Source organism: Elephas maximus, chromosome 3, assembly GCF_024166365.1.
Source record: "Elephas maximus indicus isolate mEleMax1 chromosome 3, mEleMax1 primary haplotype, whole genome shotgun sequence".
Lineage (NCBI taxonomy): Eukaryota > Metazoa > Chordata > Mammalia > Proboscidea > Elephantidae > Elephas > Elephas maximus.
In genome coordinates this window covers 86,180,063-86,199,457 of record NC_064821.1, presented here as the reverse complement: position 1 = coordinate 86,199,457, position 19,395 = coordinate 86,180,063, and the positions used below count along the sequence as shown (strand labels likewise).

At 49.4% G+C, this 19,395-nt stretch overlaps 2 protein-coding genes across 13 annotated transcripts in view; both read right to left on the bottom strand.

The window, feature by feature from the left end:
* Positions 1–4,500: 4,500 nt before the first annotated feature.
* On the bottom strand, positions 4,501–8,282 carry ARTN (artemin). 4 transcript variants are annotated; one of them, XM_049875955.1, is made up of 3 exons: positions 6,101–8,282; positions 5,623–5,785; positions 4,501–5,552 (listed from the first exon to the last, which is right to left on the bottom strand). In XM_049875955.1, exons 1-3 carry the CDS (start codon positions 6,170–6,172, stop codon positions 5,101–5,103), a joined length of 687 nt encoding a protein of 228 aa, XP_049731912.1. In that variant the 5' UTR covers positions 6,173–8,282; the 3' UTR covers positions 4,501–5,100. The 4 variants fall into 4 exon arrangements, 1 of the variants encoding a protein (XP_049731912.1); XR_007516373.1 differs by having other exon boundaries at positions 5,499–5,761; positions 6,101–6,162; positions 6,492–8,282; XR_007516372.1 differs by having other exon boundaries at positions 5,499–5,761; positions 6,101–7,606; positions 7,837–8,282.
* A 1,778-nt stretch (positions 8,283–10,060) lies between these two features.
* Positions 10,061–19,395, bottom strand: part of ST3GAL3 (ST3 beta-galactoside alpha-2,3-sialyltransferase 3) — a 283,098-nt gene continuing 273,763 nt past the window's right edge. For 2 of the 9 annotated variants that reach the window (XM_049879046.1, XM_049879044.1), the window contains one exon: positions 10,070–11,689. In XM_049879046.1, coding sequence (XP_049735003.1) covers positions 11,600–11,689 — 90 coding nt within the window. In that variant the 3' untranslated portion in view covers positions 10,070–11,599. Of the gene's footprint in view, positions 11,690–19,395 lie in introns of all 9 variants that reach the window. The other 7 variants (XM_049879051.1, XM_049879047.1, XM_049879050.1 and 4 more) reach the window with 7 other exon arrangements.

Sequence of the window (19,395 nt, the reverse complement as noted above, 5' to 3'; positions counted from 1 at the left end):
ATCCTGAGTTCAAATGGAGGAGTTTATCTAGGAGGACATTAATAATATTATCTAGAACAGATCATCAAACCTTGGATGCCATGGGCTCCTCAGGCATCTCCAAAAGAGTTTTAGAAGGTCTGTACCACCACCAGTTACTGTCCGTCCAGTTCATTCTGATTCATGGAGACCCCTTGTGTGTCAGAGTAGAACTGTGCTCCACAGGGTTTTCAATGGCTGATATTTTGAAAGCAGATCACCAGGCCTTTCTTCCAAGGTACCTCTAGGTGGACTTGAACACCACCAACCTTTCAGTTAGCAGCCCAGCATGTTAATCACTGCAGGAAGTGCATGGACCCCCTAAGGTTGCTTACCAAATCTACGTATCAGTGAAGTTTTCAGCATTTTTTTGCTCTGGAGAGGGTCCATGGCTTTGTAGAGTTTCAAAGAGCTCTGCTGTTAGTTGCTGTTGAGTCAGTTCTGACTCATGGCATCCACATGTGTGCAGAGTAGAACTGCTCCATAGGGTTTGTGTGTGTGTGTGTGTGTGTGTGTGTGTGTGTGTGTGTGTGTGCATGCTAGATGAAGGTTTACAAAGCAAATTCGTTTCTCATTAAACAATACACATTGTTTTGTAACATTGGTTGCCAGCCCCACAATGTGTCAACATTCTCCCCTCCTCGACCTTGGGTACCCCATTTCTATTCATCCAGCGTTCCTGTCTCTTCCTACCTTCTTGTCCTTGCCCCTGGGCTAGTGTGCCCATTTAGTCATATATATACATGGCTGAGCTATTATTGTTTGTTTTATGGGCCTATCTAACCTCTGCCTGAAGGGTGAACCTGAGGAGTGACTTCAGTATTGACTTAAAAGGGTGTCCAAGGGCCATACCCTCGGGGTTTCTCTGGTCTCTGTCAGACTAGTAAGTCTGGTCTTTTTTGTGTGTGTGAGTTTGAATTTTGTTCTACATTTTTCTCCAGCTCTGTCCTGGAGCTTCTATCGTGATCCCTGTCAGAGCAGTCAGTGATGGTAGCTGGGCACCATCTAGTTATACTGGACTGAGTCTGGTGGAGGCTGTGGTAGTTGTGGTCTATTAGTCCTTTGTACTAATCTTTCCCTTGTGTCTTTGGTTTTCTTTATTATCCCTTGCTCCAGATTGAGTGGAATTGGTGGAGTATCTTAGTTGGCCTCGCACAAGCTTTTAAGTCCCTAGACACTACTCACTAAAGTAGGATGTAAACATTTTCTTTATAAACTATGTTATGCCAATAGAGCTAGATGTCCCATGGGACCATGGCCCCCAGCTCTCAGACCAGTAATTCGGTCTGTCTTCTGAGGTACCTCTGGGTGAGTTTGAACCTCCCACCTTCCAGCTAGTAGTTGAGCACTTAACTGTTGCACCAGCCAGGGACTCCTCAAAGGACTCTGTAACTCCACAACAGATTAAGAAACACTCCTCTTGAACAAGAAGGGTGATACCAAGTGCCACAAATTCTCCTAGATCTTTTCTCTGATCTCTTGGCTTTCTACCTACCCAAGCTGTCCTTTTCAAGATGAGGCCTCAGTCAGCCAGTCCATTGTGTTGCATGGATCTCTCGCCAGGGAAAAGATGGTGATCCCTGGACAAGAAAAGGGGAAGCTGTTGGCAAGGCCATCTGTTGGCCCAGGCTGCTGTGGGCAAGGGGAGCACATGGGACCTGGAACCATGGTTCCTGGCTGAAATGAATCTAGAGAGAAGTCTTTGGGCACTCCCTGAAGCTGGAAAAACTGTCATTTTAAAGTTGCCTGTAGCTTTCTGTCTTGTAAGAGGTGGCGATGTGATATCCCTTGGAGGAGACCACATCTTAGTTCTGGAAGATCACTCAGATGGGCAGTGTAGTTTTGCAAACGTGAAAACAGAGACCACAGTCAGAAATGGAGATGCCAGAGCCACCTGTGGTTCCCAGGAACTAAACTGCTCTGCCTGGTGTGATCATGTGACAGGCTGCCTCTGCTGTATTGTAGGCCGAGGTGCGGCTCTGTAGCCTACTTCCTGGAGGGGTGGGGCGGGGGGGGGACTGTTATTTTTTTTAAAGAGGGATTTGGGTTGTTCTGAGCTACAAATGTGTTGCTTGTGGGAATGTGTTCTCCAAAAACTTGCTATTTCGTATGGAACTTTTTTGAGATGTTGGGCACAAACTCTTGAGGTCTGGGGTCAGAATGCACCTCAAGTTTGGGGCAGATCTACTCCCCCAGGGACTAGCAACTTGGGGAGTGTTGAGAGCTGGGGGTACCCGGACTCTGACCTCGTGTTCTCACTGTGAGCATTATCAAAGATGGCTGGTGGTTCAGTGGTCTCCCTGAAGTAGCTTTGAGAGCAACAAAGTCCACTGCTTTGCAGGGCCTGGAGGGTTTGGGGAGTAGGCCAGGCTTCCAAGTCTCTCCAGCGTGGGGTCCCTGTCACCAATAACCCTGGAATTGATAGCATGACATCTTGCACCCCTAACCAGGCCAGGGCCCCCTTTGTGAACCCTCTGCAAGCTGAATGGCATGAGTCGTGGGGGTGGCAGGGGTGGAAACTGAGGATCTTGAATCAGTTTGCCGGTTCAATCAGTTCGAAGGCAGAAAGAGGGGACCAAGGGGCGCTTGAGGACAGCATGAAGGCACCACAGTTTTTTGGAGCACCCAGAACACAGGAGAGTGGGAGCACAGACACGTGTCTCCTCCTTGACCCAGAGTGGCCCTTGGAGCTCCTGCCAGCTCCTCACTCTAGCCTGCATGAAGGGAGCACCTGTGCCAAAGCAAGCAGGCACTTAGCAGTTTGGAAGGAATTTCTGTTAACATTGTCCAGTGCCCAAGGGGCTGTACCTGCAACCCTGTTCTCACTCAACATCTCTCCCTGGATGCTCTCATCCATCCCTGGGTGCAGCTACTGCCCCTGTGCTAACAGCTCCCAAATCTACCTCCAGACCAGCATGTCCCACTACCTGCTGACAGCCCCCTGGATGTCCACAGTTCTTCCAAAAACCTGTGCCCATTTTATTCCCAAAGGAGAAAATCACATAGGCCTGCCCAGTACAAATCCATAGGACCCAGGAGATAAGTTTTCACAGGCCATGCAGAAAAGCTCAGGGGACTGCAGTGACCTTTTTTTTTTTTTTGCATTGACTTTTTGGAGATGGTTCAGGGACAGCATGAGAGGCCAGGGTCAGCACTGACCTTTCCTTTCTACCAGACACAGTTGTTTCCTCTCATCTTCCCATCCTGTTTCATACCACTTGTCAAATTGAATTTAAATAATTATTTATGTAATTGCTTATTTATTGTCTGTCTCTCCTACTATGCTTTAAGCTTCTTAAGGGCAGGGGTCATGTTTCTTCTGTATCTCTACTGTCTATCCATTATCTGTTACATCTGACATATCCAAACCAAAAAAACCAAACCCGTTGCTGCCGAGTCAATTCCAGCTCATGGCGACCCCCTGTGTTACAGAGTACAACTGCTCTATAGGGTTTTCTTGGCTGTTATCTTTATGGAAGCAGATCGCCAGGCCTTTCTTCTATGGCACCACTGGGTGGGTTTGAACTGTCAATGTTTCAGTGAGTAGTCCAGCACAGACTGTGACACCCAGGGACCTATTTGACATGTAGAAAACGAAAAAAACAAACCCATTGCCTTTAAGTTGATTCCGACTTAGCGGCCCTACAGGGCAGAGTAGAACTGCCCATAGAGTTTGAACTGCTGATCTTTTGGTTAGCAGCCAAGGTCTTAACTCCTGTGCCACAAGGGCTCCTCTGACACGTAATAGGTGCTTAGTAAATATCTATTGAATGTATACATGAATATCCTTGGTCATCTCCCAAGATTCAGGTCTTTCTGAAGGCCCTCAGTCCTTTCCTGTGCATCATCACCCTAAACCAGCCTCTCACTGCACTCTCCTTCCATGCCCTCAGCCTTTTCACAGGCACTTTCTTACCCTGGGCTGCCTCATGGGATATGGGTAGTGAACTCCCTATACTGACCCATCTGCAAGCAGAGGCAGCATGTGCACCTATCAGGATGCTTTCAAGACAGTTTCCTCAATGGTAGGACACTGCTCAATGACAGTGGGGTGTGGCAATGTGAGGTCCTCTGGGTCTTCACCCACAGAGCAGGAACTCAGGGATACCTGAGGTCACAGGGGTATAACTGTCACCACAGACGTCTCTTTCTCCGTTGTTAACCCAAGTGCTGGGGACTCTGCAGGGGCTGTGAGCTGGCTTGTATGCACTCTGCCACCAGACTCTGCCAGTGTTCTATGCCCCTCATCCCAGAGCTGCTGGGAGGGACAAGCAGTGGGAGGGCCAGGCCTGGAATGCAGGCCTGTGATTGCTGAGTGGGGCTGAAATGCAGGGGCGGAGTAACCAGTAAGCAAGGGACGCACGGGATTAACTGTTTATTTACTAATCTGTAGTGCACAATTTCACATGGGTTACTGTTTCACATCTTTGATGTGGTGAAAAACAGGTGAAATTGTGCACTACAGATTAGTAAGAAAGCACAAGTAAGCCCCTATGTCCCTTTCTCACTGGTGAATCCACCACTGCTGAAAGGTGTGAGTGGGACCGCCAGGGCATGATCTCCATCCAGCCTTCTGCCCATCCAGCCCCCACTGCCCAGGAAAGGATTTGACAGACCACAGAAGTAAATAAATAACTTAGAAATAATAAATAGGGGTCCAGCTCCCACAAATGAGTACAAGGCCAGCTCCACCATCGGCACTTTCAGCCATGCAGCTGCAACGTCTCCTTCAAACTCCGCCCCACCAGTCAGGCTGAGGCCTCAGACGCTGCTGGCTTCTCCGGAGTAGAGGTCCTAGGTCCGTGGCCTGATTAGTGCCAAAGTCTGAGTGGGTCCTAACGGGTCTCTGTAGCTGAGGCCTCTGGTGTCTGTGGTGCTAGGACCTGCAGGGAGAGGACCCTGGGGCCGCTGGTCCTGTCTTAGGTCCATCTCTCCATGGCTGCTGTCCATCACCTGGCTGGAGCCTCACCTCTGAGGCCTCCATCTCTGGTTGAGGCCCCTGGCTAGTGGGTCCCTACGGGAGTACTCCAAGCAGGAAGAGCCCTGGGTACCGGTTCAGTCCGAAAACCCTTTGGCGAGTCCTCAACCCAGGCAGCCGCAGGCAGTAGCTGAAAGGCTGTCCACGGTCCTCCAGGTACTGTTGACGTCCATGAAGGAGACTGCCTCGTAGCTCGTGGGTCGGCAGCAGGGCTGGCTGACCGGCCGGGAGCCCGGGGGCAGCCGCAGGACCCCGGCGCGCAGCAGGCTGGCCAAGCTGAGGTCGTGAGGGGAGCGCGCGCGGCGGCAGGAGCCGCTGCAGAAGCGGAAACGCACCAGCTCGTCGGAGCTGTAGCCCAGGCCAAGCGCGCGCACCGGCACTAGCTGCGCGCGCAGACGGCAGCCCCGCGCCCCCGCGGCCCGCGCGCGGCTCCTCCGGCCCCCGGTACGCGCCGCGCGGCTTCCGCGGGCGGGCGCGGGAAGGGAGGGCGCGGGCCGGGGAGGTGGGGGCGGCGGCCGCCGGGGTCTTCCGCCGCACAAACGGGCCGTGCGTCCCCCTGGAATGAGACGGAGTCATGCGCGGTTTCCCAGGCAGCCCCGCCCCCGCCCCCTCGTCCTCTCACATACCCTGCAGGTGGCCGGCGGGGGAAGCCAGGACGGGCGCGGGTCCTTCGCGGGTGGCGGGGCTGCGGGACGCGGGGTCTAGGGAGGTCTCGGCGACGCTGCTCAACAGGGCCAGGGCGGCCAGGGTCGGCCAGACCGGGGACTGCGCAGAGGGCCAAAGCAGAGCCTCAGTGAGGAAGAGATTTGGGGCGGGGGAGCTCAGGGAAGGGCTGGAGCAGCAGAAATCAGAGAGGGAATGGGCTTCCAGTTGGGGATTTAAGTTCAAGGATAAGGTGTCAACCGACTGGGGAGCCCAAAGGAGGGATCACCTGAGGGCGTTGACATCCAGAGAATTCAGGCTACTTCTCCCACACTGTCAGTTCCTCCCTGGCCATTTCCCCTCCCACCTCTGACCCCTGCCCAGACCAAGCCCTGCTCTTCCTCCCAAGGTAAGCCCACCTCTCCCCAATACCAGTTGGGAGTCCCTGGGAAAACTACTCACCTGCTGCCTAGTCTTGGGGCAATGGGGTAGCACAGTAGGGGCTCCAAGTCCAGGCTCCATATCTATCAACATCAGGGGCTCTTGTCAGCCCTTGTTGACCTGTTCTCCCACCCTCCTCCTGAGGCAGCTTGGACCGTTGAGAGATGAGTTATCTCTTGAACAGGACATCCCTCCATCTCAGTTTCTACCTGAACTCCACCCAGGAGAAGGATAAGTTGCGGCACTGAGAACTTTACTGTGTGTGAAGTACTTTGTAGCTGTTCCCTCTTTCACAAACCATGATGGTATAATCCCCATTTCCCAAAAGAGCAAACAAGGCTCAGAGAAGCTCAGTAATTTCTAAGGTCGCAAGGCTGGAACTGCACAACTGGGAGGTTTCTTTTCCCAGCACCTTTCTGCTCTGTGCTGCAGGGCTGGAGCTGCCAGGGCTGTCTGGAGAAGGGAGTAGCTGGACACCCGTGGTCTCTATAGAGAGCCTTCACCCCATGCCACAGAGGAGGAAGCTGAGACCTGGAGAAAAATGATAGTGCTTGCTGGTCACCATGAGAGTTATTCGCTGACAGTGAGGCCCAGGCCTCAGCCTATGCTGCTGCACCTTACTTATCTGTGACCTCTGTTCTGGACCCAAAGCCCCAAGTTCACTCTTCTGAGCACAGATGTCCGCCCACGAACCAGCAGATGGCGGGATTGATGGGCCCTCGAACACCATGGCCACCAGGGGGCAGCATATGCCAAGCCTGCAGACTCAAAGGGGGGTGGGCTTTTCCATAACCTCAGCTCCACTCAGGCTTGAGCCACTCCCAGGAAGGCCAGAGAGGCCGCTTAGCCTGGTCATCAGAACTGAGCCACCCTGAGAACTGGTTCAGGTCACTCCCTCTTCCAACCTCCCGTGTATCTGGCAGCCTAGCCCTGCTCTAGAAGTTTCCCCCATGAGCCAGCCTTCCTGAGCCCCACTAGCCTTCATGAACTTCCACTGGCAGACACTCCCAAACACCCCTCTAGAGCCCTCACTGGCTGGCCTGCTCTTGAGTCCCAGCTACTCCCCAACCCCCTACACCAGCACACAAAATGCCTGCACACCTGTGGGCCAGGCCTCCCTCATCTGGTCCTTCATGGCACCTCTCAGTTAACTGGATGGAGAGTCCCGTGAGTCAGGCCAGTCAGTGACCCTTCTCACTGATGGAGAGAAGACCAGGTGAAAGGTCCGATCAAGGAAGACTTTAGAGCCCTCTGCACAAGGGGGAGCCCTGGAGCTGGTCCCTGGAGGGCAGGCAGCTCAGGCCCTCTCTCTCCCTCCTGGCCCTCTGGAACCCCTTGGTCCTCCAGCCCTTGCCTTCCCCGCCCACCAGCCCACTACTCACCATGGGACCCTGCTTGTGTTCTAGGCAATTTCCTCAGAGCCAGTGCTGGGCTTTCCCCCGCAGCTCAGATGGCTCATGCCCAGGGCTGTGCACCTGGCAGGGCCTCTTTTAGCCAAAAGCGCTGCATTTGCAGCCAGTCTGCGCCCTGTAGCGGCAGCGGGAGCCTCACATTACAGAGGGGACAAGGCTAGGGGGTCTGACAAGCGATAAGCGGGGGGACTGAAGGGGTTGGGAGGGGCGGAGAGTAATGCGGCGGGCCCAGGAAAGGGAGGATGCGAGAAAGGGAATGGAGGGGGTCCATCCTGCCCGCTCCCCCGAGCCGCAGACGCATCCAACCAGCCTGGGACGAGGGGATGGGCAAGCGGGCCGGCTTACCGTGGATGCGGGACTCTGGGCCTGGGTCGCAGCAAGGGCTGGGACCCGAAGGACCTGTTGCTGGCGGAGCCCGTGGGCCGAGTCTGGGGGCCGGGCCCAACTCCATCCCTCAGCAGCCTTCTGCCCGCCGCCGTCCGGTGTCAAATTCCAGCCCCGGCGTCACCGGATCCCGGGGAGGGGCCCCGAGCGCCCCCGCCCCGCCCCACCTTTCAGGGCTCACCTGGCCACTCCGCCCGCCGGATCCCGTCCCCTTCTGGCCCGGTTAGGACACCGAGGGGGGGTACGCTGGGAGGGTACCTGGGACACAGAGTGAAGAACACGGGCGGCGAAGAGGCGCGGAAACTGGGAGTACAGAGTTTGTAGACGGGCAAAGTTGGGAGTTGGGCCGGGCCGAGGGCGGGGAGGGAGAACGAGGGCGGGGAGAAAGGCGGACAAGCTGGTCCCCGCCTTGGGCTGCCGCCCCTGTGTGCGTCGCCAGGGGGTCCGGCCCGGCCGCCCCGCAGCTACTGAGCCGCGCTCTCTGATGACCGCTAGTTTATTCTCTCAGCAGAAGCCTCTTCGGGTCGACGATGCCCCAGGCTGGGCCCATCCAAGGTCTGACCCTGCTGCAGTCGCCCCACCGCCCATCTCGGGCGCTGCCTGGGGCTTGCGGGTAGAGAAGGGCGTGCAAACCCTGCCGCCCACAGTGGGTGTCCAGGACTGAAAGGGGGGGGGCACAGAGGAAGAGCATTTGAGCTGGGGTTTGAAGTAGGAGCTGCAGGGTAGCATTTCAGAAGCCCAGAAGTAGCAATTTGGCAGGTGGGGGTAACATGTAAAAGCAGCAGGGAAAGGCCACATCCCGAGTGTCTGGACTTTCTCCTGAGGACACTGGTGACCACTGTAGGGTTTTAAGTAGAAGGGAGTGATCAGACATGGATTTTAGCGGGGTGACAGCTGTAGTGGGAGGATGGTTTGGAGACAGGCAAGACAGATGAGAGGTGGAGAGACAGAATGCTACTGCTGGAGAGCATGGGGTCAGAAGCAGGTTGTGGGAGAATGTGGGGCTGCATGGGCCCTCTCAGGAGTTCACCCTTTTGAAAAAATCAATTGGTGCATGATTAGGTGGGGAAGGGAGGCTGGAAGGACTACTCAAGCCTTTGGCTGGGGTGACCAGGTGGACAGGGATGCACTCCAAGAGCTGGGACTCCCTGGAGGAGGGGCAGGCAGGGGGCAGGAGCTTATGAGTGCAGGGTTGGACATGTTGAATTGGGCCTGTGGATTATTCTAGCGGAAATGTTCAGGAAGAGGCTGGATTTGCAGGCCTGGGGTAAAGTGGAGAGAGCTGGGCTGGAGATGGCAATTTGGGAATTGTGGACTGACACTTGGAAGCCGTGGGTGGGGATGAGTGCTCAGAGAATGTGTGTGGACCAGCTGTACCCTGGCTATGCATCAGAACCACCTGTGGACCTTTTAAAACTACCCACATCTGGGCCCCACTCCAGACCTGAATGAATCAGAATGTTGGGGGAGAATATGCAGTTTTCCAAATCTGCAAAGGTGATTCTGGTGAACAGTAAAGCCAAGAACCACAGCTTCTGTGAAAGTACTGTTTGTGCAGCGGTGGGGGCTAGAGCCACGCTGCAGAGGACTGACTGCAGAGATCTGGTGATGGTGGTGTTGGCTGTCCCCAGGCCTGACAGAACCCCTGCAGGACAGGAGGTCAGGGGGTGAGCAGCTCCACTATCTGCTGCCTCCCACAACTGGCTGCTCAGTTGAGGGAACTTCCCTGAGACTTTTTCAGCCAGAGCTGCTGCTTACAGGCATGCAGCCTGTGCCCCGTACAACTCCAGGGGGTGCTGTTCACATAGAATATGATATGTATTGGAGCTGGAAACAGCAGGGAGTTTCTGGGTTTCCCTGTCCCTTAGTCAAGGCCTAGAGGAGGTAGGGCCTTGCTTTTCCCCTGAGCTGAGGAGGTTCCTGCCTGAGGGAAGGCTGCAGCAGTAAGAGGTGGCAGGGCTCCTTCAGATGGCCGGGACTCTCTGACCTTGGGGCCCACCCATGGAAGGGCCTGGGGTTGCATGACCTCTTGGATTGGGCAGGGCAGGAAAGAGGTGAAGGGCTTACCCACCCAGCCCCACTTACTGCCACATTAGTCATGTCTGACATGAAGCTCTCTCTATGGCCTAGAGTTCAGGCATGTGTTTGCCCCATTCTCAGGTCTGCCTGGGGGTGCTGGGGAAGGAAGGGATCATATTCTGCAGCTCTAAGGGAGTGAGGTGTGGGTGGGGGTGTGCAATTCCTAAAGCTCACCAGAGGATGCCTGGAGCTGGGCTATGTGCCTTCCTATTCGGTGCTGGGAGGGGCGCTGCGGGGAGAGGACACAGGGCATGTCTTTCCCAAAGCTGAGCCAGAGGTGCTGGTGGGGAAGGTCTGTGGGCTTCTCCTGTGCTATGTCGAGTTGTGGCTACGGTGACCCAGAGCACTGTCCTAGAGCTGTAAGCTCCAATCCTTGTCTTTTGGTTCTTCTACGAGGCACGTGAGTGGGCTCTGGGGCATGCTCTGATACCTCTGGCTTGTCTGTCTTAAAGAGAAGAGGATAAAGGATTGCCTGGGACAAGAGATGCTCCAGAGACTCCTAGGTGGATACCCAGGTCCTACAGTTGATATGAGAAGTAAAAGGGACCCAGAAATCTGTGAGCGGGAGAGATGGCCCTTGGGTTCAGCACAGGTGCTGAGGCCTCGGGTTCCTATTTCTTCTAGGAAAGCCAGAGAAAGCAAGAGGCAACCAGGATCAGGGAAGAGCTTTATTGCTTCCATGATGGCTGCCTAGAATGGCTGTCACAGCCTGGGTAAGGTTTGTGGGCCTCACTTCCTTCTGGTCCAGTCTAAAGGCAGGGCCCAAGGACCTAGCAGTCTCATTGCTGAAACCCAGAGCAGCTGACAAGTTGGTCAGTCCAGACCTGGGCACCATCCCATACATCAGCTGCAGCTAAGGAGAAGGCCTTTCCCACTGGGCTGGGCCAGGCCTCCCCTCCTGAGCTCTAAAGTTCTCTCTGCTCTAGCCCAGCTCTAGCCCAGGCGCTGTCTTGTTGGCTCAGAAGGGATGACTCCAGGGTTTCCCTGTGGAGCATACAGGGGCTGGTGAATGGGAATACCCCATTTTCTCCCCAAGGCCAAATAGTGTCATAAGCTGGAGGGGGCTGGCATGAGATCCTGCCCACCTCCCTGGAGTGCTGAAGAAGGGTACAGGCCAGTCACGGCACTCCCACCCTACAGGGAGCCCACTGTTGAGTACCACTGCCTGATGGGCCCTCTAGTGGTCCTCTTCCCGCAAGGCAAGTGGACCAAATTAGACATCTCCAACCTTATTTAAAAATAAATTATCCCTGCCCTCCCCCTACCCAAATTCACAAAATGATAATACACCAAACACTGATTGGAGAAATGATTCCGGCGGCAGTCTTGCTGCCTCGTGTCCCACCTCCTGCATGCTGGGTCTGCTGGGCACAGCCAGCTACTTCCTGGCCCTCTGGCTTCAAGAAGCCAGGCTGAGAGTGACGTTGAGTGCTGGTCTCTGAGGCTGGCCTTGAGCAGGTACTCTGGCTGCCCTGCCAAGGCCATGCCGCCCCTGGGGCCACTTGGCACTGTCCTTCTCTGGATCTGAAGGCTATTGCGCCTCTCTGGCAGAGCCAGACCAAGGCCAATGAAGTGGGCAGGTGGCGGTGGCTGCTGCTTGTTCCTGGTGGTGCCTGGGCCTCTGTGGCCATGTCCTGGGCCCACCTCAGATGCCACTAGTTAGGTCCGTGATGACATGTGCTTTCACCAGCTTCCGCAGAAACTCTTTCTCTCGCTGAATGTTGTGTGTCCAGGACTGCAAGGAAAGACATGGAGATGTGACTGGTTGGGCAGCCCAGGTGGTTGCTGTGGCTGCTAGGACAGGGCCCTGTTCAAACATTTACTGCACCCTCTTCCAATCACTGCGCTCTGAAGCTCTGCGACTGGAAGGTCTGAGGACGTACACTTGTAATCAGATGTGCAACAAGATAATGATGACCCTGCCCTAGAAACACCGCAGCTCATCCTCCTGTCTTACCAAGACCTGGAGAAAATAACCTTCCAATGCTTTTCCTCATCCCAGAAGAACTGTACCTCTAGACTTCTTGTAAGTCTTAGGGGATGTAAGTTTACCAACCCCCCTCCCCTAGTGCTGAGGAAAGAACCTTGTTCCCACAGCCATCGATCCCCTCCTAGTCCCACAACACATAGGTCCTAGGCACCCTGAGGGCAGGCAATATGCATCACCTAAATCAGGCCCAGGCCTGGGGGTGGGCCCAACATTGGAAAGAGAATAACTAGGGATGGCTTAGTCATTCTTTGGCCTGATGCAATCCACTTTCACGGCCTGGGGACAGCTGATGAAATCCTGCTGCTAAAATCAGAGGAGCCTGAGGAGAAGAGGCTAATCTCATTGTTAACGCTAGGAAGATACTGCCTTCCAGGACTTTCCTGGGGAAAACCTCACCCAGGATCAGGTTCTTTCCTATCCCCATTACTCTTCCCCGGAAGCTTTGACGACTAAGTCTCTGAATGAATGAGAAAAGGATTGAGTGAATGAAAGCCAATATGCTCATCATAGCTCATACCCAACTGATCTCTGGCATTTGTCAGCATTGAGTCTCACCATAATGCTCTTAACAGCCACTATTTACTGATGTCAAACATTTACACTTGAAGATCGAAATCCTAGGCACTGTAGAGCTGAAATGGACTGGTATTACCATTTTGAATCAGACAATCATACAGTCTACTATGCTGGGAATGACAAATTGTAGAAGAAATGTGTCACATTCATTGTCAAAAAGAACATTTCAAGCCCTATCCTGAAATCCAACCCTGTCAGTGACAGGATAATATCCATATGCCTACAAGGAAGACCAGTTAATACAACTATTATTCAAATTTATGCACCAACCACTAATGCTAAAGATGAGGAAATTGAAGATTTTTACCAACTTCTGCAGCTGAAATTGATCAAACATGCCATTAAGATGCATTGATAATTACTGGCTATTGGAATGCAAAAGTTAGAAACAAAGAAGGATCAGTAGATGGAAAATATGGCCTTGGTGATAGAAATGATGCGGGAGATCACATGATGAAATTTTGAAAGACCAACGAATTATTCATTGGAAATACCTTTTTTCAACAACATAAACGGCTGCTGACCTCGCCGGATGGAATATACAGGAATCAAATTGACTACATCTGTGGAAAGAGATGATGGAGAAGCTCAGTATCATTAGAACAAGGCCAAGGGTCACCTGTGGAACAGACCATCAATTGCTCATACGCAAGTTCAAGTTGAAGCTGAAGAAATTTAGAACAAGTGCACAAGAGCCAAAGGTAGACCTTGAGTATATCTTACCTGAATTTAGAGACCATCTCAAGAACAGACTTGATGCACTGTACGCTAATGACTAAAGACCAGATAGATGTCAAGGATATATATATGAATAAAACAAAAGGCCATTAAAAAGACAGAAAAAAAAAAAAAAGACCAAAATGGATGTCATAAGAGACTCTAAAACTTGCTCTTGAATGTCGAATAGCTAAAGCAAACAGAAGAAATGATGAAGTAAAAAAGCTGAAGAGGAGATTTCAAAGGGCAGCTCAAGAAGACAAAGTAAAGTATTATAATGACATGTGCAAAGACCTGGAGTTAGAAAACAAAAAAGGAAGAACATGCTCAGCATTTCTCAAGCTGAAAGAACTGGAGAAAAAATTCAGTCTTCGAGTTGCAATGGTGAAGGATTCTATGGGCAAAAAATTGAAATGACACAGGAAGCATCAGAAGAAGATGGAAGGAATACACAGAGTCACTGTACCAAAAAGAATGGGTCAACATTCAGTCATTTCAGGAGGCAGCATATGATCAAGAATCAATGGTACTGAAGAAAGAAGTCCAAGCTGCACTGAAGGCATTGGCGAAAAACAAGGCCCCAGGAATTGTCAGAATGCCAATTGAGATGTTTCAACAAAAAGGATGCAACACTGGAAGTGCTCACTCATCCATGCCAAGAAATTTGGAGGACAGCTACTTCGTCAACCAAGTGGAAGAGATCCATATTCATGCCCGTTCCAAAGAAAGGTGATCCAATGGAATGTGGAAATTTTTGAACAACATTATTAATATCACATGCAAGTAAAATTATGCTGCAGCAGTACATTGACAGGAAACTGTCAGAAGTTCAAGCTGGATTCTGAAGAGGACATGGAACAAGGGATATCATTGCTGATGTCAGATGGATCCTGGCTGAAAGCAGAGAATATCAGAAAGATGATTTACCTGTGTTTTATTGACTATGCAAAGGCATTTGACAGTGTGGATCATAACAAATTATGGATAACACTGCAAAGAATGGAAATTCCAGAACACTCAGTTGTGCTCGTAGGAACTTGTACATAGACCAAGAGGTAGTTGTTTGAACAAAACAAGGGATACTGCGTGGTTTAAAATCAGGAGAGGTGTGCATCAGGGTGATATCCTTTCACCGAACTTATTCAATCTGTATGCTGACCAAATAATTCAAGAAGCTGGAGTATGTGAAGAAGAACACAGCATCAGGATTGAAGGAAGACTCATTAACAACCTGCCATATGCAGATGATACAACCTTGCTTGCTGAAAGTGAAGAGGACTTGAAGCACTTACTGATGAAGATCAAAGACCACAGCCTTTAGTATGGATCACACCTTAACATAAAGAAAACAAAAATCCTCACAACTGGACCAATAAGCAACATCATGATAAATGGAGAAAAGACTGAAGTTGTCAAGGATTTCATTTTACTTGAATCCACAATCAATATCCACGGAAGCAGCAGTCAAGAAATCAAATGACGTATTGCACTGGGCAAATATATTGCAAAAGACTTCTTTAAAGTGTTAAAAAGCAAAGATGTCACCTTGAGGACTAAGGTGCGCACCTGACCCAAGCCATGGTATTTTCAATTGCCTAATATGAATGGGAAAGCTAGACAATGACTTTATGCATTTGAATTATGGTCTTGGTGAAGAATATTGAATATACTGTGGACTGCCAGAAAAACAAACAAATCTATCTTGGAAGCACGGCCAGAATGCTCCTTAGAAGTGGGAATGGTGAGACTTTGGACATGTTATCAAGAGGGACCAATCCCTGGAGAAGGACATCATGCTTGGTAGAGGATCAGCAAAAAAGAGGAAGACCCTCAATGAGATAGACTGACACAGTGGCAGAAACAACGTACTCAAACATAGCAATGATTGTGAGGATGGCACAGGGCCAGGCAGTGTTTATTCTTTTTTTTTTTTTTTGTAGGGTCACTATGAGTAGAAACCAACTGGACATCACCTAACAACAACAAAGACTTATGTAATCCCTATATAGCTCTGTCGCGCCCTTATTCTAATCCAGTCAGCCCTCTATAAACTTCCAGATCTTTTCAAGCTGAAATTTAGGTAGTTATCATCAAAATTCCTTATATTCCTTCTTCTCTGGACATTTCCCTTCAACTTTTTGTGCTAATCACAAACCTGGCTGTCCGCTAAGGACAAGGACCAAGCACACTCAAGTGGGGACCGTTTTCTCCCTCATTCTCCACATTGCAGAGACTGAAGGTGGAGAGGGTCTTCCTCATTCTTTATTGCCACTTCTTCAAGGCTGTCCCTCCAAACTCCCTAAAACCCCCTGGCTCCTTTGAAGCTCACGTCTATATTCTGCCACCCGCAAATCACCTCTCCTGGTTGCAGATCCCTGGCAACTTGCCCTCAGTCCTTGGATTCTAGCATCTGCCTGACAGTCTCTTTGAGGGCAGGGACTTTCTTTTGTTTACTGCTGTATCTTCAATACCTAAAACAGTGTCTGGCATAGAGTAGGCACTCAATAAATATTTGTTGAATAAAATTGGATTTTATAAATAAGAAAACTGGCGCTCAGAGGGTAGGGTCAGGATTCAAGCAAATGCAAAAACTCGTAAAATGATTTACTTAAAGTCTCCTAGGGAGAAGTAACCAATCTGATGGGCCAGTTTCAAGAATACTAACTGGGAGTCACTGAGGGTTAAAAGGATAACACAGGACTGTCTATGTGATATCAGGGAATTATTAAAATTTTTTAGGTGTGATAATATTAAAAATAAAAAGTCCTTATCTTTTGGAGAAACTTACTGAAGTATTTATTGGATGGGCTGATATGATCTCTGAGACGTGCTTCCAAATAATCAGTGGAGCAGTGAGAAGTGAGAGGCAGCATTAATGAAACATTGGTCTTGATAGTTGGGAAAGGTGGGTGATAGGTATGTGGGGTTCATTATACCATTCTCTATACAGGTAGTCCCCGACTTATGACGTATTCGAGGTACAATGAATTGCACTTACAACTGTGTTTTTTTGTACATCATATTGTTAGTAATATGTACTACATACAATGTTGCAGTGTGTAAAAGGACCATACGAACAACTTTCACTAATTTTCTGACTAGAAATGACATCCCCATTCCCAGGGATAATCCAGATGATCTAGAACCTTGCTGAAGTGGAGTTATTACTGAACTGACAAAATGCCAATATCATCCATTTTTTTATGGACATTGTATTTTTATGTATGTATGTGTTATGGAATGAATTATGTCTCCCCAAAATATGTGTTGTAAATCCTAACCTCTGTGCCTGTGATTATAATCCCATTTGGGAATGGGTTGTTTTGTTACGTTAATGAGGCAGGATTAGTGTAGGATATCTTGAGTCAGTCTCTTTTGAGATATAAAAGAAATTAAACAAGGGAACAGAGCAGATATGGGGGGAGACTGATGCCAACCCACATGGAGATCTCCAAGGAACCAGGAAACAGAAACTGAAGAGACAAGGACCTTCCCCCAAGGCTGTCAGAGAGAGGAAGACTTCCTCTAGAGTTGGTGTCCTGAACTTGGACTGCTAGCCTCCTAAACTGTGAAAAAAGAAATTTCTGTTTGTAAAGCAATCCAGTTGTGGTATTTCTGTTACAGCAGCTCTAGATAACTAAGTCAGTATGTATACATTAAAATATATCTGTAAGTTTACATGTAATGTTTCCAACCCCAAAAAAGAAATGCAGATTGGATTTATAAAGATACTGATAAAAGACAATAACAATGAAAACTAAAAAAAAAAAGAAAAAACATGAGGCATTTGACATATGTCAGAAACAACCCACAACGGAGTCGTTGGAATGGAACCCCATTGTAAGTTAGGGACTACATGTACTTGTAAATATGTTTTACAGCTTTTATAATAAAAAACTAAACGAAAAAGTATGCCCTGGGGTGTAGCTCTCTGTATCAGACGATTCTCTCTGTTATTCTCTTTCCTAATTTCTCTTTCCGTGCAGACAAAAAGCTTACCTAAGGTCCCTGTATTGGGGGTTGATGCCTAAGCCTGCCTCACAGCAAAGTCGTACTTGCCTTTCATTCTCCTTGTTCACATGAGTGAGTTGTCTCTTGCCCGAACTGCTGCAATGACCTTCCAACAACTTTCTACTCCTGTCTTGTCCCCTCTATTTCATACTGCAGTTATAGTGACCTTACTACCCGCTAATCTGCAGCCTCAAACTCTTCCACGGTTCCCTACTGCCTTCGATTAAAGTTCTAACTCCTTTCTACGGTATACAAAGCCCTTCATGATCTGCTGCTGCCTATGTCTATGGTCCCTCCCCCATTGCCTGAAACTTTTACATAAAGTTTATGTAAAAGGAATATGTCACTGTTGTTAGGTGCCGTCGAGTTGGTTCCAACTGATAGTGACCCTATGTACAACACAAAGAAACACTGCCCGGACCTGTGCCATCCTCATGATCATTGTTATGCTTGAGCTCATTATTGCAGCCACTGTGTCAACCCATCTCGTTGAGGGTCTTCCTCTTTTTTGCTGGTTCACTACCAAGCATGATGTCCTTCTCCAGGGACTGGTCCCTCTTGATAACATGTCCAAAGTATGCGAGACGAAGTCTCATCATCCTCACTTCTAATGAGAATTCTGGCTGTACTTCTTCCAAGGCAGATTTGTTCGTTCTTTTGACAGTCAGTGGTATATTCAATTTTCTTCGCCGATACCGTAATTCAAAGCCGTCAGCTCTTCTTTGGTCTTCCTTATTCATTGTCCAGCTTTCACATGCCTACGAGGCGATTGAAAAACACCACGGCTTGGGTCAGGCGCACCTTAGTCTTCAAGGTGACATCTTTGCTTTTTAACACTTTAAAGAGGTCTTTTGCAGCAGATTTGCCAATGTAATGTGTTGCTTGATTTTTTGACTGCTGCTTCCATGGGTGTTGATTGTGGATCCAAGTAAAATAAAATCTTTGACAACCTCAGTCTTTTCTGTTTATCATGATGTTGCTTACTGGTCTAGTTGTGAGGATTTTTGTTTTCTTTATGTTGAGGTGTAATCTATACCTACTTGATCCTCATCAGTAAGTGCTTCAAGTCCTCTTCACTTTCAGCAAGCAAGGCTGTATCATCTGCATATGGCAGGTTGTTAATGATTCTTCCTCTAATCCTGATGCCATGTTCTTCTTCACATAGTCCAGCTTCTTAGGTTACTTACTGAGCTTACAGATTGAGTAAGTATGGTGAAAGGATGCAACCCTGACACACAATTTTCCTGACTTTAAACCCCTCAATATCCCTTTGTTCTGTTGGAAGGACTCTCTCTTGATCTATGTAAAGGTTCCTCATGAGCACAATTAAGTGTTCTGGAGTTTCCATTCTTCGCAGTGTTATCTATAATTTGTTATGACTCACAGTCAAATGCCTTTGCATAGCCAATAAAACACAGGTAAACACTTTTCTGGTATTCTCCGCTTTTAGCCAGGATCCATCTGACATCAGCAGTGATATCCCTGGTTCCACATCCTCTTCTGAATCTGGCCTGATTTTCTGGCAGTTCCCTGTGATGTACTGCTGCAGCTGCTTTTGAATGATCTTCAGCAAAATTTTACTTGTGTGTGATATTAATGATATTGTTCAATAATTTCCATATTCTGTTGGATCACTTTCTTTGGAATGGGCATAAATATGGATCTCTTCAAGTTGGTTGGCCAGGTAGCTGTCTTCCAAATTTTTTGGCAGAGAGAAGTGAGTACTTCCAGCGCTGCATCTGTTTGTTGAAACATCTCAATTGATATTCCGTCAATTCCTGGAGCCTTGTTTTTTTGCCAATGCCTTCAGTTTAGCTTGGACTTCTTCCTTCAGTACCATCGGTTCTTGATCATATGCTTCCTCCTGAAATGACTGAACGTTGACCCATTCTTTTTGGTACAGTGACTATGTATTCCTTCCATCTTCTTTTGATGCTTCCCGCATTGTTCAGTATTTTGCCCATAGCATCCTTCACCATTACAACTTGAGGCTTGAATTTTTTCTCCAGTTCTTTCAGCTTGAGAAATGCTGAGTGTGTCCTTCCCTTTTGGTTCTCTAACTCCAGATTTTTGCACATGTCCTTACAATACTTTACTTTGTCTTCTGGAGCTGCCCTTTGAAATCTTTTTACTTTGTCATTTTTTCT

What these genes read in the sequence shown, in the direction of transcription:
- ARTN (XM_049875955.1), bottom strand. Translation starts at nt 6,172, where the DNA reads ATGTTGATAGATATGGAGCCTGGACTTGGAGCCCCTACTGTGCTACCC. An exon ending in GCCCCAAGACTAGGCAGCAG is followed by an intron (nt 5,786 to 6,100) that starts GTGAGTAGTTTT and finishes TTCCTCACTGAG; the next exon opens with GCTCTGCTTTGGCCCTCTGC. An exon ending in CCCCGCCGGCCACCTGCAGG is followed by an intron (nt 5,553 to 5,622) that starts GTATGTGAGAGG and finishes GTCTCATTCCAG; the next exon opens with GGGGACGCACGGCCCGTTTG.